At 37.4% G+C, this 25,275-nt stretch overlaps 1 protein-coding gene and 2 pseudogenes across 1 annotated transcript; 2 read left to right on the top strand and 1 right to left on the bottom strand.

Moving 5' to 3' along the window:
- The first annotated feature begins 6,257 nt into the window (after window positions 1-6,257).
- On the top strand, window positions 6,258-7,376 carry LOC116155436 (olfactory receptor 9G1-like; annotated as a pseudogene).
- Window positions 7,377-17,318: 9,942 nt separating this feature from the next.
- On the top strand, window positions 17,319-18,522 carry LOC116155449 (olfactory receptor 9G19). The gene is given in 4 exon segments (XM_064494214.1): window positions 17,319-17,835; window positions 17,838-18,044; window positions 18,047-18,100; window positions 18,103-18,522. Coding segments are annotated over 4 exon segments (909 nt in total). The 3' UTR covers window positions 18,234-18,522.
- A 532-nt stretch (window positions 18,523-19,054) lies between these two features.
- Window positions 19,055-20,089, bottom strand: LOC135322944 (olfactory receptor 9G4-like; annotated as a pseudogene).
- Window positions 20,090-25,275: the final 5,186 nt, after the last annotated feature.

Below are 25,275 nucleotides of genomic sequence, written 5' to 3'. Positions count from 1 at the left end.
GTATCAAAAAAAGGTTAAATTTCTTTCAGTTTGATGTTTTTTATGAAAGCACAAAGACATAAGGTGCCTTTGAGATTTCCAGACAAGAGAAACTTATCTCTAAATACAAAAAAAAAAAAATTGGTTTTATTAATTTTGGAAGGAAACTGCATTATTTAGCTTAAAACAGAAAAGCACAATCTTAGGAAGAATAAGGTGTTAGCTAGTTTGCAAACACAGCCAAATTACCACAGTGTTCTGATTCTGATTAACACAAAACTCACCTTCAAGCCAGTTTCTACCCAAGGAAATGTATGTCCCACCTTGTTTGTGTTGGCCTTAAAATTCAAAGTAGATCTTTATATAGCTCTTACTTTTCATTGCAAACATTACCGAACACTTGTTTACATTTTTTTTACTCCTTGAGTCTTTACAACATTGCAGGCAGGACTCTTGTGATGAAGAAGAATAAGGATACAACAGATGTTTATTTCAGCATTTCACATGCTTGATCTACAGACAACCTGCAGTACAAGCCCTTTAATGAAAGCTGGTTTAATGAAAGCTGGTTCCTGGACTCCACCCCTAGCCTGTTGAGTTAGGAACTCTGGGATGGGCCAGGTGAGTGTTTTATGCACTGAATTTGAGAAACTCTTGTTCCTTGAGAGTCAATGATGTCCAAGCACTGTGCTCAGTCCTTCTTTGAGTTATCTCCTTCACAAAAACCTTAAGATGAGAGATTTTCTCCTCTTCTTACATGTAAAGAAATTGAGCCTTTACGATGTTGACTAGTGATAAAGAGTTGAATACTTGTTAATTGCCTGAAAATCAACTGTTTTCCCATCATACCCCAGTTCTCTAGTTTGAGTAGTCAGCTCTCATTTTTAAGGCATAATACCTATTTATTATGACATATGAGGTAAATCTGTTCTGACATTAAAAACACCTTCTACACAGACCTCCTACAGTTTGGCAAACAAATATTTGGTAAGGCTATTTTGTAGGCAGATTTCTTTGTTTCTTCCTATTCCTTTCTGCAAGGAACACAACTCCCAGGGATTACTCATGACAGAAAATGCATGTGAGATATCAAACAATTCCACTGGTGGTTTAAGGATAAAATGGCATAATTAGAAATCACCCAGAAAATTGATACTATTGATTTGTTTCTCTTTCAACTCATTCATTCATTTTTTTAATCATTTGTTCATTAAATATGTTTATGTGTCTATTATGTGCCAGGTAATATCTAGGCACTGGGCATATAGTAATGAACAAATCAAACAAAAATTCCTACTTTCATGGAGTTTGCTTCCTAGTGAGATCCAATCTCTGCATCACCCCAGTGACACAGTAAACCCTTAAAAAATGTAAATGAGGCAATACATCCTCAGGGGTAATCTTACTAGGGAGGGATATTGCCCAGTTATCTTTTTATTCCTTCATAAAATTCCTAGAAGAATATTATGAAGACTTACAAAGCAAAATACAAAGCTTTGGGGTGAAGTTTTTATCAGGATGATAACATCCTTTGAGAAACATTTTTAATCGTGTGGTTGAATATCTGACTTTCATAAAGGTCAGGGATGCTACTGATGACTTAATATGTAACAGACAAGGATGAAAATGTTTTGCATCCATAGGACAGTCCCATCCAAAGAAAAATGTCCCACCCAAAACATCCAGTGTCTTGATGGATATGTATGCATTGAAAAAAAGATCTTTACAATTAAGTGAGTTTGAAATCTACTCCACTTTACAGATAAATGCAAAGTATATTTTGCCAGACTTTCCTAGGAATTCAAAATTGAGGGAAGATTGTCATTTGTTTTGTTTGGAGCTTTATCAAGAATAGTTCACCTTGTCAGAAAGATTACCAATATAAATGCAACTCTTGATATTTGAGTCACTAATACAGTCATAAATTTCTACATTTGTGTGTATCCATTTCACTAAGTATTCTAGTATTTACATATTTAAATTTACATTATTTTACAATAAGTCCTATAATTATTACCATATAATACTTGTATAATGAACTATCATTCTTTTTATCACCTTTACATTAGACTAAGAATATTTTACATACACATGCATACACATGTTTGAGGGAGATAATTGTGATATTGTGATTTACAAGAGAAATAAATTTGTTGGTCATTCAAATGACCAAAATGCATTCCTCATATATATTTGGTCTTTCACCAGGGTTCCTGGCTCAGGGCTCCCCAAACTTTGAAATTTTCTAAGCTTTCACAGTGATAAAGATGTGTTTTGTCATGTGAGTGAGGTGACTTGTGGAAATCACCTAACATTAGGACTGATCGCCAATGGCACCAACCATGTAATTACAGAATTAAAACTTTCAGTCCAACCATGGACTCCATGGGAGAAAGGCTGAAGCCTATTTATGTGGCTGATACTGCAATGGGTCTCAAAATGTTATATGTGAACTTGCATCAAAATCACTGGGCTACTTAGGATAGAGGAAGATTCTTGGGACTCTGACCTACTAAAGTTGATTGTCTAAAGAATAAGGCTCAGAGAGCTGGAAATTTAGTGGTATGTCAGGTGGAAAGAGGACAGAGTGTGGAGTCAGAGGGACTGAGTTTTAGATTATCCATGCCCACTGATTTGCTTAATAACATGTAGTGGTCAGTCTTTAGAAGGGTCTCTTTCCTAATTTTTGATAATAAATATGCATACGTTCATTAATCAGGCTTGCTGTGCACATAATGATTTGAGCAGTGGTAGTTGCCACCCTAACACCACCAAGCTTTTTGCCACAAACCCTGGCATTTCAAGCATTTTAATACTGGTTCAGGTGAAGGCACTGTCTTTGAGAATTTTTTGAGTGTAGCATAAAAAACCCTCTGCAGTCCATCTAACTTCTTTCTAACAGATACACTCTCTATACTCAGATGGATCTGACAGCCTTTCTGACAAACCATCCATTCCATTTCCTGCTTCTGTATCTAAATAGTTGCAGTTTCTTTTCCTTTGCCAGAAACGCCTTCCTCCCACATGACAACAGTCCACACATCTTCAAGCTCACATCCATGACTCTCCCTTCTGTGTGAAACCTCTCATCACACACACACAACACTTCCTTCTTTGCTCCTAGGAAGCTCTCCATTCTGGCCCACCTCCCACTGTCAGTAACAATAGTTCTATCACAACCTACTGTACTTATTTGTTTATAAAGGCTTGGTTTCTCCCAATAAACTACATTTTTTGAAGTCAAGCCCCAGACCTTTGTTCTATCACTTCCCATAGTATCTGACAGAGCACCTGGGATATAGCAAATGCTAGAGAGGTATGCAGGCATGGGGACAAATGATGAGTGCTGAGAGAACTGGTCCTGAATCTTGGCTCTACAAGTCTCAAATTTTGTGACCTTGCATACAATCATTTCTATGTCTCATACAGCTCAACTGTAAAATGAGAATAATAATCATATTTATGTCAAAAGATTATTGTAAAGGTTAAAATGAGTTGAGTCTTTTAAAGCCATCAGTGGAATGTTTGATACAGACTAAGGTCTCAGTAAATTTTATTATGATATATGACACCTTTCTTATCATTTAAAAATTGGATAATGAGCTGAGGAAAAGTGATACTGAATATGTTTGTTGCCAGAGTTATCTGTATAGACACTAAGGATAACAGAAGGCCACTTTTAAAACATTGGAGTCATAGTTGAATTGATACTCAAAGATACGTCTCCCGGAAGTACGCGTCTCCCGGAGGTATGCGTCTCCCAGAAGTACGCTTGGTGTAGGGGAAAAACTGAATTTTCTAATCAGATTGTCATGTGTTTAAATCCTCACAGCACTCACTCAGTTTACCTGGGCAAGTTAATTAATTGCTCTTAATCTTTTTTTCTTGTCTATCATAGAAAACTCCAATACATACTCCATAGAGTTGTTTGACAATTTTAAAAAAGTTCCAAGGAAAGCGTTCTGCAAAGAACAGTTTCTCAAAATACAGTAATTAATATCATTACTTTTTCACTCATTCTCTTCTTTTACATTGAGCAAGAATCTCATAAATAATGTCAATGCACTTTTTGGTGACTTGCTTTTTCAGAGTCTTTCAAAGCTCTGAACCCTTGTGGTGTTTAAAGTATCAAATACACTGGGAGCTAAAGCAGTTATAAATTACCTGGATCCGTGATGTGGTCCTCTGTTGGCTGTGACTGTGAGTTGCAGGTAAATGTCCAGGTTTCGGGGGTGGTGAGCAGAATGTTTCTATATTCATAATCAGGATTGGCCGTAAATGTAAAATTCAAATGACTCTGCCAGAAGATGATTTGAAAGCTACTTGGAAACATGTATCTGATGCCACATGTAAGAACCACTCACTTAGGACAATGTCTGATTCGCTCAGCATTATCCTATTTGTTTTGAGTTAAGGTATCATAACCAGAAGGAAAAGGACCTACGGAGTCCACAACCAACTGTCACCCTAATATCAGATATTAAAGAAGGTAACTTAGTGGTTAAGTACCAGGTTTCTGGAGTAAGACGGCATCACTTACTACCTGTGTAATTACTAGCTACTCAGTAAAACTTGATATGGACACCTGTCAAATTGCTGATATGTTGTGGGAAAAAATAAAATAATGCATATGACTCATTGTAGAGTAGTTTATCAGGTCTTTCTGTTGGAAACACTCTCTCCTTCTGAAAAATCAAATCAGATGAGAAGCCAAAGGGGATTATGGATTTAGCTATGTGCGGTCATTGACCTTTGATGAGGATGTCTTTAGTAGAGCAGTAGTACCAAAAGTCTAAGTGGAATAATCATATATTGATCAGTATTTTACTCAGGAAAGAATTAATTTATTAGAATGGCATTTATTAACAATAATATTGATAGTCTTTTATGAACTAAGTGTTTTTTTAGATTCCAAGGTGATGGGGATACAAATAATCATATTCTTTGTTTTTTATTTAGTTACAAAAATAGGTTGATGGGAGTTAGTGTGGATAGAGTTGCCCTTTGAGTGTTAAATAGATGTACAGTTGTTTGATATATTCCTGTCTATCCATTAAAATAGAATGGTTATAGTTATATGTGCAGAAAATCATGAAGAAAGTGAGAGTTCCATGTTACTAAACACAACACTACATCTAGTGTCTTATTCTAAGACATCTATTTTTGCTTAATTGTTATTATTAAAGGAAAAAACACCTTAATACTAAAAAATTATAAAAGCAATAAAATTTAAAATAATGTAAATGTTTCCAGTACAGTATTAGTTATATAGTATATATGAATCACTTACATTTAAAATTGACCCTTTATCATTTTTTATTGTAGGACATGTATTAAAAAGTTTATCCTATACATACTTTTTCCCAAAATTGTGTATATATTCTCTTTTTTACTTATAATTTCGTAAGTATTTTCCTCTATGTGTAGATACTACTATGAGATATAAATTTATAATGACTGTATGGTGTTCCAATATATGGGCACACTAAAAGAAAAATATTTGATTATTTTAAAAAATATAATAAAAGTAGGTAAAGTTCAGTACTTCAGATACAAACAAGTAACAATTTAAGCTAAGAAGTCACACATTTAACAAAACAGCAAACTGTCATTATGAAGGGGACCAAAGTACAAGAAATAGGTGTCCATCTTTCCTTTAGTTGAACAATTGTTCTTCACTGGAAAAAATAATTAACCAACTTCAGAAATATGGAATTGAATATTTTTAAAGTCATTAAACAAGGAAATCATCAGACTTAGATATCTTTTTTACCTTGGCAGCCTGTGTAAGCCAACCAAACCCAAAGGCAGGCCCAATTCACTTGAATCTGAGAAAATGAAACTTAAGAACAGCCAATCACAAGCAGCCAACTAGGTTTTCCTAATGTTGCAGACACTTAAACTATGGCCAATCAAACATTTTCCTTGTTTTGCCTCCACATCTACTCCATAAATATCTCTGCCCTAGCTCCTGTCTGTAGAAAAACTTCTAACCACATTTGGTTTAGAGCTGCCTGATTTAAATTGATGTTTATTCAAAGAAACACTTGAAAATTATAATGTGCCTAAGTTTATCTTTTAACAATATATAGTTGTAAAGTCTGAGTGGTTTTGTGGCAAAATGAAAACTCTTTCTAAAATGAGCACTTACATTGCTGGATCCTAGACTTCAAGAATTGGAAGTAATACAATGCTATATATTTTGGTATATTTTCTATTTGGGAGACTCAGTGATTCAGGCTCATTTTCTCTTCTCCTAGGTGAGATTCCCTGTGGCCATGGAGAGAAGCAATCACACAGTGACTGAATTCATCCTGCTGGGCTTCACAACAGACCCTGTGATGCAGCTGGTCCTCTTCATCATGTTTGTTGGTGTCTACTCTGTGACTGTGTTAGGAAACACCACCCTCATGGTGTTGATCTGTAATGACTCAAGGCTGCACACACCCATGTACTTTTTCTTTGGGAATCTGTCTTTCCTGGATCTCTGGTATTCGTCTGTCTACACTCCAAAGATCCTAGTGACCTGCATCTCTGAAGACAAGAGCATCTCCTTTGCTGGCTGTGCAGCTCAGTTCTTCTCTGCTGGGCTGGCATACAGTGAGTGTTACCTGTTGGCTGCCATGGCTTATGACCACTATGTGGCCATCTCAAAGCCAGTGCTTTACTCTCAGGCCGTGCCCATTAGGCTGTGTGCCTTTTTGGTAGTAGCCTCATACCTTGGTGGCTTTATTAACTCTTCCATTATTACCAAAGGAACTTTTGCCTTGAACTTTTGTAGTAACAATATTATTGATGACTTTTTCTGTGATATCCCACCACTTGTGAAGCTGGCTTGTGGCAGGAAGGATGGCTACCAGGCTGTGCTGTACTTTGTCCTGGCCTCCAATGTCATCACACCCACTGCAATCATACTCGCTTCCTACCTCTTCATCATCACCACCATCTTGAAGATCCACTCCACCCAGGGTCACCTCAAATTCTTCTCCACCTGCTTCTCCCACCTGATATCTGTCATCTTGTACTATGGCTCCACTATCTACATCTATGCTCTTCCATGATTGAGCTGTTCTTTGGACAGGGACAAAATGCTTTCTATATTTTACACTGTGTTGTTTCCCATGTTGAATCCCATGATCTATAGCCTGAGGAATAAGGATGTGAAAGAGGCTCTGAATAAACTCTTCAAATAAATGAAGATCCAGTCCTTTTAATGAGATGCAAAGACAATTTTTCATCAGGTAATTATATTTCAAGAAGTGCAGCCATGATGTTCCATCATGATCAAGAATTCTCACCATGACTGTTAAAGAATTTGCACCCTTGATACCTGGCCATTCAAGACACCTAAGTGAGAAAGTTAAGGCAATTTGGAGGATAAAATTTAAATATAGAAATATAAGGATTTTAATTAAATTTCATGTTACTCTAGACTAGACACAAAGAACTTGAAACCAAAACCTACTTTCTATCTTACTACAGTGAGAAAACAGCACACTCCTTTAGCATATGAAGGTTTTTGACTGGCTGATAATATTTAGATAGTTTTTCCTAGAAACAGAAAAAGAATGCTGAATTAACTTTTCAGTTTTTTCTATGAATATTAAGTAGTGGAAATCATCAGTTTCCATACCCATAACTAAATTTCTTAAGCATTTTATATATACTTTTTCCCCCAGAATCATTAAGACAAAGATCCAGAGTCATCCATGAAATAATCAGTACAACTAGACTTAGCAAGCATGACCTCTTCAATCTACAACTCTTACCCATGTTGCTCAATTAAGGGAAAAAATCAGTCAAGTTCCCATAGATATGATTTTTGTGAATCACTGTGTAACCCACTGGGCTATTCTTTTATTTTATAGTAGTGAATCTACATAGACTTCTTCCAAATTGTGACTTTTTGAGCATCAAAACACAATCATTTTAATAAATAATAATAATAACTACAATGAGGTGAAAGAACTTGAGAAATAAAAGTCTATGTGTGCACATTATTCTAAAGAGAAAAATTTTATAGGGAATATGTAAAGGGAGTGATTAGGCAAGTGAGGAAATATGATGAGATGCATACAATTTTGATTTTTAAAACTGAAACAATGTTAATATAATGCATTTCAATAATCCTGAAAATGTCCTTATTTCTATAGGTATAAGCAGTTTTAAAAATGCAAGAAAGTAAAATGTCAGCAAGTAGTTCCCCAAAATGTAGCAACTCCCCTCAGAGCAGGAAAGACTAATCAGCACAGGCAGGGATATATATTAAACTGAAATTTAAATCCAACATATATCATCACTACTTGTTGTAACACGAAGTAATCCTACAGAGGCTAGGCCCAACAGTATAACCCTGAGATGCTTGATTTAGACAACGTTCTGAAACCAAAAGCTATTTATGCAGACTCTCATTTTCTAAAAGATATCTATTACCTACTAATAATAAAAAACTTTCTATAAAATATATTCTAACTACATCATTCTATGGGGAAGTGTCAGTAACAAAAAGTTACTTTGGTGTAAAAAACCTATTCTTGAAACATCCTAGCATTGTAAATCTTGATATTTAACTACAATGAAGATACTCAAACTACTTGTCAAGATCTCCTACTTAAATCCCTTCAAAAGAACAAACCAAGTCCCGTTCTCCAAATAATTTTCAATATACCCAGATATGGTAAATTTCATTGACCTAAGTGTATAGCCATAGTATTTTGTATATGAAAAAGTAATCTCAACTCCAAAACCAAGTCTAAATAGCATTACCAGATCCCAGTAAGATGATAAGATACAGATAATGATGATCCTAGGAAGACATTAAAAGAATGAGAAAGTAATAAAACTTTAATTAAATATATGGCATTAGTGTTTTAGAGAATGTTTTATAATATGTTTAAGTGTAAATTTGGTAGTCAGCTTTTTTTACTGACTGTTGGGAATGTTGCATGTGCAGCTTATGGTTGTAAAGCATTCAGAAGAATCTTCAACATTAATTTGAAATTACAGCATATATTTCTAAGAGACTTTTATTACTCAAATTACAAATGAAGTTCGAAGTCTTAAATGAAAGTAGTTTCTAATCTGTGTCTTTTAGATATATGAGCTTTAATAAACATTTTTGTAAGTACAAATGTTTGTGAGTATACTTCAGCATGCAAAAATTTCCTTGGATTTACATGTGCTATTTTAAAAAAATGATACTTACGGTCTTTCACAGCAAGTGATGGCCAGTAGATATTTCTGGAGAGCAGGACTTTTGGTATCCCCAAAATCACACTATATAGGGTTTTTTTTAATTCACATTCAGAGTTGTATCTGGTGAAAAAAAAAAAGAGGTGGACAATAGGATCCATATGGCTAAAATTTACTTTAACTTCCCATTGTAATAATTACAAAGCAAACCTCCCTCTTTACCTCCCTTCTTGCATGGCTGTGGTCCCTTCACGTTTTCTCAGCCCCTCAGTTGAATAAAAGTTATCTGGTAAGTTGTCCAAATTATCTTACTGTTAGAACTGGGTCTTTGATTGTCTTGTTTTTATTTGTTTGTGGTACTTTTCCTTTGACAGAGAAGGCTAAGGGGATGCTAGGAAATGCACTGCTGAATCCCCTGGGTTCCAGCCATGATACTTCTTGATCTCATTTTATAGCCTCCAATAATTTTTCTCTGGCGATTGGCATCAATAGCCCTGCCCAGCAGAGTGGCCCCTATCAGTTCAATGCAGGAGGAGCCCAGCACAACCAGGGTACTTCCTGGATTCCGAAGGGTCAGAGCACCTGAGGGTGTTTTTCTGGGGAAGCATTCCGTCATTGTTCACTCATGACCTCCCCTTTGAAGACCCTCAATCCTTTTCCCTCAGACAAAGAGAGGAGTTCAATGTGAGGGACTGAGATCCCTAACCTGGCATCTTCAAGTTTTGATGAAAGCACTAATATCAGCACTTGCCCCCAGGGATGCTACACTGCATTTTGTATACTGCCTTAGCTGAGGAGATCTAGGGGAAGCAATTACAGGAATTTCTACTTGAACTCCCAACAACGGTAATCCTCATTCCACGGGTCAGGGACAGGGAGCTAAAATGAGGGTTTTGTTGTATTGTATGTAGCTCTACCCAATATGATGTCTGGGTCTGGGTAAAAATAATCATCTACATATCTGTTCTGACTGGGCTCAATGAGAGATGCATGCAAGCCAAAACTATCTTTAAATTATTTTACAAGACCCACTGTTAAGTGTGTACCCCTGATGTTTTTCCATCACTGGAGATTAGTGTTAATTCAGAGTCAATATCCAATAACCCACAGAAGATCTAGATATTTACCTTTTCCCCATATAAGATTACTCTCATAAATGGTAGCTAGCCATTCACAAGAAGCCTTGGAATCAGATGTACAGTGTACACATTGGCTAAGTTTCAAGATTCTTCCTCAAAGGATCCATGTTTCCCCATCAGTTCAAGTTTTCAGTGGCTGTAAACTAGCTCAGCCTGGAGAATTATCAAGGAGTGGCATTTCCCTACTGGACCATCTTGAGCTAGTTTTTATCCAAGTAAAGACAGATATTTTTTCCTTACAAGAAAAATATCACCTTTGTTGTTTTCTTAGCTACTTCATTCCATAAGAATCACCTAATCCATGAGACATTGCCATGAGTATCTGAACAACAAAATATTTGGTTATGATCTAGGGTTTGTGGCACATTGGGAAATTGCTCCCTTCTTGTCTCTGGAAGTTAAATATTGCAATAAGGCTTTCTGCCTGCCTGTTTCTTTTCTTCCGTTGGATAGTCCAGATTTAAATTTCAACAAAAGCCAACTTACCAAAAGATATGTATAATTTCTATTTGTATCCCAAGAAATAGTGTACTAACCCTAGAACTAATAACTTCGGAGAGTGTTACTTCTCTATTCTTGATGGTGTAAGAACAGAGTGAGGTTATACGCTCTGGAGAGAGAGCTTGGAAATGGGTCACTTGGCAGGAGCTATGGTCTAGGTCCAGGGATGCAGACATCTGTGGTATCTTTGCAAACAAAGAGGACAGAGAAAAATCACTCTGACCTCACTTACTTCCTCGCTAGTGACAACACTGGTTAAACCCATTAAGCAGAGAGAGCACAAAGGAACCTACTGATACAGTTAAGACAGCTGATCATCCTGAAGCAAAGAGCAGGTTAAAAGTGTAGAGAATGGATTTGGAAAGACAAAAGAAAGGTATTCAACAGATAATAAAGATATCAGCATTACTGAATGTATATGCTTTAATATGCAAATATATGCATATAAATGTATAGTATACACAAGCGTGTGCACATATGTTTATTTTGCCTTCTACATAACTAGAGAGAATGGCAATGGAAATTGTGACATTACATTTCACCAGGGAATTGTAGTCTCAAAAAATACATATTTCCCATCATTGAATAATACCCACTTTGTCAACATGCAATGTTATTTAATTGTCCTGTTAGTTATTAACAAAGCCTAGGAAAGCCTAAGGGGCTGCAGGAAGTACAACCCTGGGGATTCAGAAACTGGCATAAAAGATTCTGGGACAGGCAGATTTGAACCCTGTTGAGGTGATGATGTTGCTGATAATTTTAGGTAAGTTGACCAATTCAGATGCTACAGTTAGATGGAAAATGTTACCTGTTCCTCACAACCTGTCTTAAGATCATTCACATACTAAGATACAATATGTTCTAATGAAAGGGCATCTTTTGAAATATCTTCACCATCTTCCTACTGAAGTTTCTGAAACTTCTGGGAGTTCACAAGAAGAAGTAGCACTTTTCATTATTAGAGACAAAAATATCCATTAATACTACAGAAAAAGACAAGGGATGAAAGAAAAATAATAATAATGACATAATTACACCAGAAAAACAACAAGCAAGCTACTATCAGGAACCACTTACAAAAGAAGCAGCATTGTTAATATCTCAAGGGCAACTGAGGTAACTGGATGAAGCAGCAGTGATTACTAGAGGTTATTTTTCTAAAGGCCAAAAGACATTCAAAAAAATTCAAATTTCTTTCAGTTTAATATTCTTTAAGATAGCACAAAGGCATATGGCATTTTTGAGAAGAATTCCAGCTAAGAGAAGCTTCTCTCAAAATATAAAATGTTATATTTTAATCGTTTTGAAAGAAAAGTGCATTGTTTAATTTGACACAGAAATATATCCTTAGTTAGGAAGCAGAATACGTCAGCTAGTTAGCAAACACAGCTGGATTGTCACAGTGTTCTGGCTCTGGTTAACAAACACAGAACTCAGTTCTTTGAGTCAGTCCCTGCCCAGGGAAATGTGTGCCCCATCTTCTCCTGTGTTGGTGTCAGAATTCAAAGTAGCTCTGTCTGTAGCTTCCCTTTTAAAATGTGAACATGTGACACATCTTTGCATTTGTTAACTCTTTGAGTCTTCACAACATTCAAATGGAGGCAGGACTCCTGATATGAAGAAAAACAAGGAAACAACTGATATTTATTCCAGCATCTCTCAGACTTGATCCGCAGACAAGCCCTCGGGCTGCTTCAGTGGAAGCTGGTTCCTGGGCCCCACCACCAGCCTGCTGAGTTAGGAGCTCTGGGCTGGGCCAGGTGAATGCCATGGGCATGACATTTGAGAACCACTGGTTACCTGAGTGTCTATGATGTGCCAGGCACTGTACCTAGTCCTCCCTTGAGTTATCTCAGTAACAACACACTGTAGGAGGGATAAGTTATCCTTGCTTCTCATATAAAGAAATTGAGCCTTTACAATGTTGGCTAGTGATGGAGAAGTGGAATCCTTGTTAATTGCCTGAAAGTCAATTTTTTTTCATGGTATCCAAGCTGTCTCTGGTTTAAACAGTCAGCTCTGATTTCTAGAGCAGGCTTCCTATATCCATCTTGGCATGTAATGACAGAAAGTCTGTTGCTGACCTGAAAAGCTTCTCTTACACTGTTGATTGAAATAAAAAAAAGCACAATGTGAGAGCCGTGAGTTTCAGTTTTATTTGGGGACTTAGGACTATTGCCTGAGAGACACAAGGGACACCCTCTTAGATGCCTCTGAGGAACTGCTCTGAAGACACCAGAGGGGAGGTCAGCATATACGTGGTTTTAGAGGCATCATGCAATCAAGCACACAGCTTGGTAGAAGGTTGCTGCTGGTCACAAGACCCAGACATCTTAGTGATCTTAGTGCTTCTCTTCCTAAGGGAAGATGCAGGAAATTGCATTCATAGAATTTCCTCCTGGAAATATCTATTTGAAGGCCTGTCCTGACAGTTTTCCCAGAGCACAGTGTCTCATTCCTCATCTCCAGCCTGAACTCTTTTCAGGGTGTGTTGAAGGTCAGCAAATTCAGTGGCTAATGACTTAACCCCCGTAGGGCCAGATGGTGACATTCTTTAGCTGACAACACAGACTCAGTCCATTTGGACAAATATTTGGTAAGGATATTTTGTAGGCAGATTTCTTTGTTTCTCCCTATTCCTTTCTGCAGGCAACACAACTGGCCAAGGGTTACTTGTACCAGAAAATACATAGAAGATTTCAAACAATTCTGTTGATAGTCAAAGGATAAAATGACATCATTAGAAGCCACCCAGAAAATTGATACTATGGACTTGTTTCTCTTGCAACTCATTCATTCATTCACTCATTCATTCATTAAATATGTATGTGTATCTACTATATGCCTGGTAATATTCTAGTTACCAGGTGTACAGCAATGAACAAAACAGAAAAAAATTTCTACTGTCTTAGAGTTTGTTTCCTAGTGGGCTCACATCTCTGCATGACCCCAGAGACCCAGTAGACTCATGAAAAGGTGAACTGGGCACAATATCATCACAAGTAATCTTACCCCTCAGGGATATTCTCCAGCTGTCTTTTTATTCCTTCACATAACTCCTAGATAAAATGTTTCTCTGAGTTCTGGGAGTTGCTCTGGGAATTTAATCAAACTCAAGTTGGGGGCTCCTGGAAACCTCTGATTTATAGAAGGTTGTTCAGAAGTACAGGTAACAACCTGGGCTTGCAACTGGTATCTGAAGTTGGGAGAAGGAGCAGTCTTGTGGGACTGAGCCCTTTTCCTGTAAAATCCAATGCTATCTCAGGGTAGATAATGTCAGAATTGTGTTGAATTCTTGGACACCCTGCTGGTGTCCAAGAGTATTGTTTGTTTTATGTGTGGAAGAACAACTGCCAAATGGGATTTTGGGTCTCAGAGGACCAAAATGTTATATTAACTATAAATTTCATTTTAGCACCATAAAAAAAAAAAAAACATTAAAAAATGTTTGTTGTAAAGTGGAAGTTTTTGAATGTGATAGAACTGAGAACTACCACTACAGATGGGATCAAACTGGGATGTGTCCTTTGTAGAATTGTACATGGCTAGTTATAAAAACTGGAAAACAGTGCTAAATCCTAGGCTTTTAGACTCCAAAAGAGCTTACAATTACTTTTTTTTTTTTACTTGCCATAACCAGATGGATAATTTGCAGGTCTCCACTGTGACAGTTCACTCTAATGCTCAGTTTGATTCTCTCTCTGGGATTTATGATAAATGTGCCAAAGGATCCTGCAGAATAACTGAGGGGAGAATTTCCTCTATGATTGTGGAGGAAAACTGTGTAGGGGAGGCAAAATTTTACTTTAGGGTCTGGGCCTGAAAATTAGACTGACATAAGACAAATTAACAGGAGAAAAGCATACACATTTATTTAGTATAAGTTTTATATCACAGGGAAGCCCTCATGAAGAAATAAAGACCCAAAGAAGTGGCAAAATCTAAATGATTTCTACAAGTTGAACAAAGAGAAGCAATTGTGAAACAGTGACTAAGAATATATGTGTAGGCAAAAGGAACGTAAGAATTGTTGCAAAAGGAAGGACAGAGCTGGAGGGCTCAGACATCTCAATTTAAAAACTTACTACAAGCTACAGGAATTAAAACAGTGAGGCACTGGCATAAAGGCAGACACAGAGATCAGAGGAATAGAATAGAGAGTCCAGGAAAAAAAAAAATGCTACAATTGTGGTTTTGGTAGGTAGGATAACGCCTTCCAAAACATTCATATTCTAATCCCTGGAACATGTGAATATATTTGGTTACAAAGGAAGTGGAAAGTAAGGTTGCTAATCAAGTGACTTTAAAATAGATTATACTGGATTATAGGCTGGACCTAACATAATCACAAGGATCCTTAAACATTGAAAACAGAGGCAGAAGGAGTCAGGGGGGATGTGATTGTTAAAGAATGGTCATAGAGACACAATGGTGCTGACTTTGAAGATGGAGGAGAGGGATCATGAGCCATGGAATGTGGGCAGCGTCTAGAGGCTGAAAGAGGCAAGGAAAGGGTTTTCCCTGAGAGTCTCCCAGAAGGAACACAGCCCTGCCGACACCTTGATTTCAGCCCTGTCGGAACCATGTTGAGCCCACCTTCTAACCCTAACAAACTATAAGATAATATATTCGTATTGTTCTAAACCACTAAGTATGAAGTAACTTGTTACAGGGACAACAGGAAACTGAAACAATAATCAACTGATTTTTGACAAGGGTGCCAAGATAATTCAGTTGGGAAAGAATAATCTTTTCAACAATTGGTGTTGGAACAACTAGATATTTACACTCAAAACAGTGAAGTTGGTTCCCAGTCTCACACCATATACAGAAAACAACTCAAAATGGGTCATAGGTCTACATTTAAGAACTAAAACTATAAAAATCTTAGAACAAAAAGAGCAAATCTTTGTGACTATGGGTTTAGGCTATTGGGCTAGATTATTTCTTAGATAAGACACCAAAAACAAGCAAGGAAAAAATACATAAATTGGACCTTATCAGATTTAAAACCCTTTGTTCATGAAAGTACATCACCAAGAAAGTGAAAAGATAATCCAAAGTGGGAGATAATATTTGTGAGTCATATTGCTGATAAGAGACTTGTATCCAGAATATATAAGAACTCTTACAATTGAACAATAAAAAGACAAAAAACCTAATTAAAAATGGGCCAAAGATTTGAATAGATATTATTCCAAAGAAGAAAAACAAATGGCTGATAAGCACATGAAAAAATGATCAACATTACTAGTCATTAGGAAAATGTAAATAAAAATCACAGTATTATAACACTTCAGAAACACTAGCATTGCTAACATTACAAAGGCAGACAACTTGTTTTGGTGAAAATAAGAAAAAATTAGAACCCTCACACCATGCTGGTGGGATTGAAAAACGGTGCAGCTAATGTGAAAGACAGTCTGGCAGTTCTTAAAAATGTTAAATATAGATTTACTGTGTGACTATGCAATTCTGCTCCTAGATTTCTACTCAAAATTTCTTCATAGCAGCATTGTTCATAATTGCCAAAAGGAAAAAATTAAGTATCTGTCAACTGATGAATGGGTAAACAAAATATAGTTTATCTATATAAAGGAATATTGCTAGGCAATAAAAAAGAATAAAATAATGATACATGCTACAACATGGAAGAAAAAGAAAAAAAGGATTATTTTAACAAGGTCTCTTTGTGCAGAATTCTTTTGGTCTCAACTTCCTGTCTTTGATAATAAGAATGTTTCTTTTCTCCTGGTATTGGGAGGGTGGCTCTCACATGAGAGTTTTTACTCTTGTTTTAAGGAAGTAAAGGGGAGATCAAACTGTACTTGGGTATCTACTGTTTTTTTTTTAATGCCATTAGTTTAAAATAATTCTTATGCCAAATTGGCATATTGGGATGATATATTCTACCACCCTTCATCTGTCACTACCTTCTAAACAACAGGTCCTTTCCCACATCTCACAGGCTTTGAATTACTTGTCCATTTGTAGCTGGGAAATGGGAAACAGATTTTTTCCCTCAGTGGTTGAATTTAATTAGCTCCACTCCCAGTTCCTCTTCACTTCATGAGCCAGTTTAATTTTCTAAATATCATCTAGCATTAACTAAAAATATTTCTATACTTTTTTGTTTATGTATTATGTATCTCTCCCTTCTAAATGAAGACTCCATAAGGGTCAACCTTATCAACCTCACTGCTGTATTTCAATGCCTAGACAGCACCAAGGGCTCAAGAAATATTTTCTTAATACAGGAATAAATGGCCAAACAGCATTAAGGCTTCCTAATACTAAATTCATTTTAAAGACATAAATATGTTGTGGCTCAGAAAGTTTCCATCACTTGCCCAACCCAGCCAAGATTCCTGCTCAGATCTTCCTTACTCCAATAACCATGGCCTTGACCATATCTCACAGATTTGTAACAGAGAATGACCTCCTTTGGTACTGGTTGCCGTAAACATCTCACTCTTTCATTTGTAGGTGAGGTCTCCTTAAAGCATGGAGAGAAGCAATCACACGGTCACTGAGTTCATCCTGGTGGGCTTCACGACAGACCCTGTGATGCATCTGGTCCTCTTTGTGATGTTCCTTGGTGTCTACTCTGTGACCCTGGTAGGAAATACCACTCTCACGGTGTTGATCTGTAATGACTCAAGGCTGTACACACCCATGTACTTTTTCATTGGGAATCTGTCTTTACTGGATCTCTGGTATTCCTCTGTCTACACCCCAAAGATCCTTATGACCTGCATCTCTGAAGACAGGAGCATCTCCTTTCCTGGCTGTGCAGCTCAGTTCTTCTTCTCTGCTGGGCTCGGGTACAGTGAGTGTTACCTATTGGCTGCCATGGCTTATGGCCACTATGTGGCCATCTCCAACCACCTGCTGTATGCTCAGGCCATACCAAGGAGATGGTGCATCTGCTTGGTTATCTACTCCTACACTGGAGGTTTTGTCAATGCAATAATACACACCAGCAACACACTCAATTTGAGTTTTTGTGGTGACAATGTTGTTATGACTTTTTCTGTGATGTCCCACCCCTGGTGAAGTTGGCATGTGATGTGAAGGAGACCTACCAGGATGTGCTGTACTTTCTCCTGGCCTCCAATGTCATCACACCAGCTCTGCTCATCCTGGCCTCCTGCCTCTTCATCATCGCTGCCATCCCGAGGATCCACTCTCCCCAGGGCCACTTTAAAGCCTTCTCCACCTGCTCCTCCCACTGGCCTCTGTCACCTTGTACTGTGGCTCCACTCTCTACATCTACTCTCACCCAGCTAGTCCCTCGAGAGGGACAAATTGGTGCCCACATTTTACACTGTGCTGTTCCCCATGCTGAACCCCATGCTCTACAGTCTGAGGAATAAAGACGTGAAAGAAGCTCTGAAGAAACCCTTCAAGGTAACATAATGTGAAGTCTAAATTACATACATTTCTCAAATCAGTGCTCAGTGCAAGTAAATTGCTTCAGGAGAGGCATATGGAGAGGCATTAATAAAACATTTGTTTATCTAGTCAAAGAAATCCAGTGAAAAATATTTTCTTTTGTTGCATTGCTTTGTTTTACTTTAATGATCATGCTATAATCTATTCTACAAAAGATGGATTCAATGTAGTATTAGTGTATTTTTCAAAGAACAACATCAAGGTTTAATGTGATATAGAATATTATGTATTGCTTCTGGAATCCCAAATGGTTGAATGTTAATTTACTATCTCCCCTGAGATAGATCCAATTTTTTCCACCTACTTAATGAGGTATTAAGGAAATGTGAAGAAAATATTAAATTGATTCTTGAGATTTGTGGAATATACCCCAGATCCTTCTTGTTCAGTACCCACAGAGTGTCTGTGGTAATGGAAAAGAAAGGAATGTGAAGAATATTGTGATGGAAAAAGAGAGGGCAGTGGCGTGTTATTTAAAAGTCTGCTAAGATTCAAAGTCAAACTATGTGCACAAAACCCTACCAATTCCTCTTTTCTCTTTCTAAAACCTCTCACAGATAATCCAGCTGATAATTTGTATGAAAATCGAGTACTGCCAAGAAGCAAAATACAACACTGTAGAACATCAAACAGCTCGGTATTTTGGATTTAAAATAGTTTAATCACAACAAAATAATAATAAATAATTAAAAATGGTTTGATCACAATGTTTCATCTTTTAAGTATAACCTATTGTATTTACTTGAAATGTTGCAACATTTACAAACATGTTTATAAGCCAGTAATGTAGAAAGTGCAATGAGAGCATGCTGCCAAAAGATAACCTTCATCTCTGGCAACTTCTGGTCTGTGTTGCTTTCCAGAAGGCCTCCTTGACATCTTTGTTTCTCAGGCTACAGATGAGAGGGTTGAGCAGTGGGTTGACCACAGTGTAGAACAGGGCAGCCACTTTGTCTTTCCCCAGGGAGTAGGTGGAACTTGGCCTTGAATACATGAAGAGCAAGGATCTATATACGAGCATGACCAAGATGAGGTGTGACACACAGGTGGAGAAGGCTTTGCGCCTTCCTGAGGCTGTGTGGATCCTCAGAATAGCCAGGAGGATGTTGAAATAGGAAATCAGGATGGCAAGAATGTTGGAGAGGACAGTGAAGCCCACCACTCCCAGGATGACCTTTTCATAGACCTGGGTGTCTGTACAAGACATTTTCACCAATGGTGGTGCATCACAGAAGTGGTCGATGATATTTTTGCCACAGAACCTCAGTCAAAATGTGTTGGTGGCATGGGTGATGGCATTCAAGAAGCCTCGTGTGTAGGAGCCAGCAATGAGTCTGGTACAGAGAGAGCTGGACATAGTGCTTGAGTAGAGTAACGGGTTACAGATGGCCGAGTGGCGGTCGTAGGCCACAGCCACTAGGAGATGGCACTCACTGTAAGTCGCAACACAGGAAAAGAACAGCTGGGCTCCACACCCAGCCAGGGAAATGTGCTTATCTTCTGAGACACAGATGGCCAGGATTTGGGAGTATGCACAAAAGTGTACCAGAAATCCAAAAAAGACAGATTGCCAATGAAAAAATACATAAGTGTGTGCAGGCGGGAGTCGACGTGGATCAAGATAACTAGGGTCATGTTCCCTGACAAGGTGGTCAGGTAGAGCACCAGGAATATTCCAAATAGAATCAGCTGCCACTAGGGGTCTGAAGAGAGACCAGTAAGATGAACTCAGTCAGGACAGTGTGATTTCCTATTTCCATGTCCACAGAGGGGAAAGTCTGATAACGGTCATGAGGAAAAAAAAAAAATTAGTGATTTTTGTTTTGAAAGAATTAAAAGTATATGGATCAAGTCAACAGTTCATGAACTCCTTACTGTCTAGATAAAATGGTAAAAAATTCAGTCTGTGACTTGGAAATACCACTGGAATGGGAGTCGGGATCTGATTTTGAAATTAGGGCTTTTACTTACTAATTGTTTCATGCAGGGCAAGTCCCTTAGTCTCATCCAGCAGGTGAGAAAAATGATGAGCTACGACAGGTGGTCTGATGGAGTTAAGGAGACGTAAAGGAAAGCATCCAGCCAAATGCCAGGCCCACGGTGAGCACCCAGCATGTGAGTGTCCCGTGTGTGTCAGTGAGTGTTTACGTGTCAGGCACATGCTGGTCACTTTACAAATGCCAGTTCATTGTGCTACTCCTGCCACTGTTAATACAAACAGACTAGTACAAACATGACTCACTGTGCTCAGAGTATCCTCAGTTCTATACTTAACCACTTAATTCTTTCCACAATGTATATGGTAAGTATTATTATAATCCTCACATAATTTAAGAAACATTTCCAAGGTCCCAGAACTAGTCAACAGCAGCTGGTATTTGAACCTCAAATTTTCTTTATGAAAAGTGTGTGCTTTCAGCTTTTAAGCCACTTGCCTCTCTTATTAGTAAATATATTGTTTCTCTTGTTCCCCAATTAAGGCAATCCTATAATCCTCTGACAACCTGAATTTCTTCACCTATGAAAATAGATTTTTTTAAAAAGTGTTTTTATTCCATGTTTTTCTCTAGTTAACATGAGATTTATATATATATATATATATATATATATACACATACATATATGTATATATGGTTTAAACATTTTTTGATACAGTAGGTGGTGAATAGTAGGAAGAACCAAATTTTTGGTGTTAAAGATATATTGAGAAACCATGAATCCTTCAAAGTTTGTGTCTTGAACTTGCATGGCTCTCAGAGAGAAGCTAAGAGAAGGTATCTAATGTCAAACACTATAGAATTAGTGCTAATGCCCCAGTGACCAGCTTACTTCCCCCCAGGCAGAGACGCAGTGAGAGCAAACTAAAATTAAGAAGATTGTGCTTTACTTAAATGTTAAAGCACTTATCTTTGAGCTAAGCCAGAAACAATGTTATGACTAGAATGCAAATCCAAGTTTCCTACTTCAAGTTCTATTGTTTTCACTTGTTACTTTGTGCGATATCTCTCAGAGATTGGGTATCCTAACCTTTCAAATGTAGCTAATAAGTTCAGAGAGGATGCGACTTGACTGGTGACACTGTGGTTAAAGAGGACCATTCCATTTCTTTACAGTATCTAATGGATCTCGTCTCATGAACACACAAAGCACAGATGTTCTAGTCATACATCCAAGGTTCTAGAAAGTGGCTTTAACTTAAACCTCTACAAACCTCTTCCTCACCACTTGTTTTCACCTACTAGAACTTCTACCAAACTACATCACTCACATGATTGATTCCTACACATCCCAGGAGCTCCCCAGTTACAGTACAATGTTGTTATTTATTTGTACAACTTCTTTCTGAATATGCTCAAGCTTGAGTAGAATTATCTTGGCAGGAATTTTTGGTTATTAAATTGGTAGCAGATAAAATGGTGGGTCATGGACACCACCTCAATGGTTACTATAAACTATTTCTGCTATGTTATCTCTTGTCTAAGGAATTTTTTAAAAATCTGGAACTTCTGAAGCTCATTTTTAATACAATATAATTTGGGGTGGGAACCTAAAATATCTGGACAGAACCGATTACTACTGTAGTAGTAGTAGTAGTAGACTACTGACTTAAAGAGACAAATAACTGAAAAAAAATTAATGTTTTGGGTTTATGTGCATATATATCTAAGCTTAAAGTCTTCTCAGAAGAAAAGATGTATAAATTTGATCTGAAAAATGAGTGCAATACAGCCCATTGTTGGGGGGAATGAGAAGGGAGAGCACTTCCATGAGAAGGAAAAACATGTATCAGGTCCCTCACATGAGAGAGTCTGGAGAGTTGAAGATGCCAACAGGGGCTAAATAAAGATGGCACAGAGAGAGGAATCAGAATGAGCCATAGAGTTATCAGCTCACAAGATTCACTGGAAGCCAGATTAGGGATTTTGGCCTTAAAACCAGCACAAACGGTAGTCATCACCATTATGAGAAAGGGACACAAGCTGGTTAACATTTTCAAGGTTTACTCTTGCCTCAGATCATAGAATGGATTAAAAGAGAGGAAAATTGGTGGGAATATAGTTTGGTGCAACCATTATGGAAAACAGCATGGAGATTTCTCCAAAAACTAAAAATAGATTTACCATATGATCCAGCAATCCCACTCCTGTGTGTATATCCAGAGTGAACTCTAATTAGAAAAGACACATGCACCCCAAAGTTCACAGCAGCACTAGTCACAATAGCCAAGATATGGAAGCAGCCTAAGTGTCCATCAGCAGATGACTGGATAAAGAATTTGTGGTATATTTACATAATGGAATACTACTCAGCCATAAAAAATGAAATCATGCCATTTGGAGCAACATGGATGAACCTGGAGATCATCATTCTAAGTGAAGAAAACCAGAAAGAGAAAGAAAAATACCATGTGATATCACTTATATGTGGAACCTTAAAAAAAAAAGACAGAAATGAATTTATTTACTAAACAGAAACAGACTCACAGACATAATAAACAAACTTATGGTTACTAGGGGGATGGGGTGGGGAGGGATAAATTGGGAATTTGGGATTTGTAGATACTAACTACTATATATGACTACTATATATAAAATAGATAAACAACAAGTTTCTACTGTATAGCACTGGGCACTATATTCAGTATCTTGTACTAACTTATAATGAAAAAGAATATGAAAATGAATATATGTATGCATATGTATGATTGAAACATTATGCTGTACACCAGAGATTGGCATAACATTGTAAATTGACTATACTTCCACTAAATTTTTTAAAATTAAAAAAATAGCTAAATTAAGAAAAAAATAAAAGAGAAGAAAAATCCCCTCTTACATACAGAACTTCTCTGAAATCCTTCATCTCCATGACCTGTTGAGGCCAGTTTCTGATAAAGGTAAGACAGATGTACTCAAACTCATTGAATTACTAGGGATTATGTAAACCGGGAACTTATCCTGATAAACAAGACTCAAAGATTCTCAATCTCAATTTCTCTTCTAACCAAGAATGTGTATTTATACAGTAATTTAACCTTATATTAGAAAAATATTAAAGACAAGATCCCTTCAAAGGACTGGTTGGTAATGAAAGCATCCCCTGTGTATTTTGGTAAAAAAAACTACAAGAAACTACAAAATCTTGAAAAGAGTGGATAAATAAAATTGATATGCCTTAGAACATTCTATTAAAAGCCTGAATCGTAGTCACCATTCTGACTTCTGTGTGAAACATAACTGTATCACAAATTAATCATATTATATTTGGTACCAAACCTCTAATATGGAAAAGAAGAAGTGATAAATTAACCACAAACCAATGATCTACATGATACATACTTCTTAAGTGACTGCAATTCTTCACTGATTTCATGATATAAGGGGTAGATTCTGTTATGCTACCTTTCAATCTGGGATGGCCTTGTGACTTGTTTTGGCCACCAGTTGACAACATAGGCAGCACCATGAAGATGCCAGGGCTCAATCTCAAGAGACACTGCAAGCTTCTCTTCTCACTTTTGGAATTCTGCTACCACGATATAAGTAAGCCTCGGTTCACTTGCTGAATAATGACACTTGTGGCTGCATCCTTTTTGGGACCCCAGCAGACAGCAAGCTGGACCTGTGACATGAGAGTGGGGCCATTCCATTCTTTGTAATCCAGCCTTCACTGACCTTATGGCTAAACACAGACATAGCAGCAAGCCCAGCTGAGAGCAGACGGGGCTGCACTAGGCAGCCTTGCAGGGCTAATGGGGATGGGATAAGCAGCCTCCCATGACTGCACAATTGAAAGGGCACCTGAGTTCAAATCCTGATTCTGTTCCTTGGTAGCTCTGTCACCTTGGGAAAGTCCTTAACAGCCCCCAACCCACATTTCTTCACCTTTAAAAAAGGTAAGAGAACTATCAGAGCAATGGATGTAACATGCTTGGCCTTGTGTGTCACCAGAAAGTATACCTAACTTATAGTAGCTATATTTATTCTGAGAAAAATGAATTACATCTGATTTACTTTTAAAATCTGAGCTCAAGAAAAAACAAAACAAAAGGCCAAGTTTCCACCAAGAGACAGTTTAAGCCAGAATAGCAGTGTCCTTCATAATCTTTCTGCAATCCTGAAAGGTTTTTTTGTTTTGTTTTGTTTTGTTTTTGATCACCTACTCACATGCATTTCACAAGGAATTGACAGGCTTGGAAGTGCAAATTCGATCTGCCTTGGACTGAGGAGTCCTGTGATAGGGACAGAGCTAATCACCTGTGTGTTTTCTTTCCTTTTTTTTTTTTTATTGAAGTGTAGTTGCTTTACAGTATTGGTTAGTTTCAGGTGTACAGCACAGAGATTCAGTTACTTTTTCTGATTAGATTCCATTGTAGGTTGTTACAAGATAATTTCCTGTGCTATACAGTAAATCCTTATTGCTTATCTATTAGAAGTATGGATTAACAGCTACAAACCTGTATGCTTTTAAGAGTGCCACCTGTCTTCCCTGGAACACAGTCTTACCCACATGCCAAAGCGATTGATCCCTTTCCAGCATCCACCTTCTATGACTTCAGTTTGTTAAAGCCTCTTAGAGAATCTATCATAAATATAAGAATAGATAACCTCACCTACAACAATACAGTGTGTGGAAGAGATTAATGACCCTCATACATGCATGTATCTTTGGAGACATCAGACATCTTGGTTGAAGTGAGAGAGGAAGTGTATCTTATTTTAACACCACGATTTGCATTTTCATCCTTGTTTCCATAAAAATCAATCATGCGAGCTGTGTACATACCTTAACCTCTTTACCAGGAAAATCACTAATTGCTCTGAAACTTTTCTACTGCTGGATCTCTTTGAAAACCTCACAAAAGCAATACATCTTCTCCCCAACATCCAAAACTCCACATAGGCTTAAGCACACAAAATTTTAGATGGTTCAACAAATCCCCAAAATTCTATCCATAATTTCTGTGGTTATGATTTGCAATTAAAATTTCTACCACTATAAGATG

The sequence above is a fragment of the Camelus dromedarius genome, chromosome 15, assembly GCF_036321535.1.
Source record: "Camelus dromedarius isolate mCamDro1 chromosome 15, mCamDro1.pat, whole genome shotgun sequence".
NCBI classification, from domain to species: Eukaryota; Metazoa; Chordata; class Mammalia; order Artiodactyla; family Camelidae; genus Camelus; species Camelus dromedarius.
The sequence above is the reverse complement of the archived record's forward strand: the minus strand, read 5'-3'. Positions and strand labels throughout refer to the sequence as shown.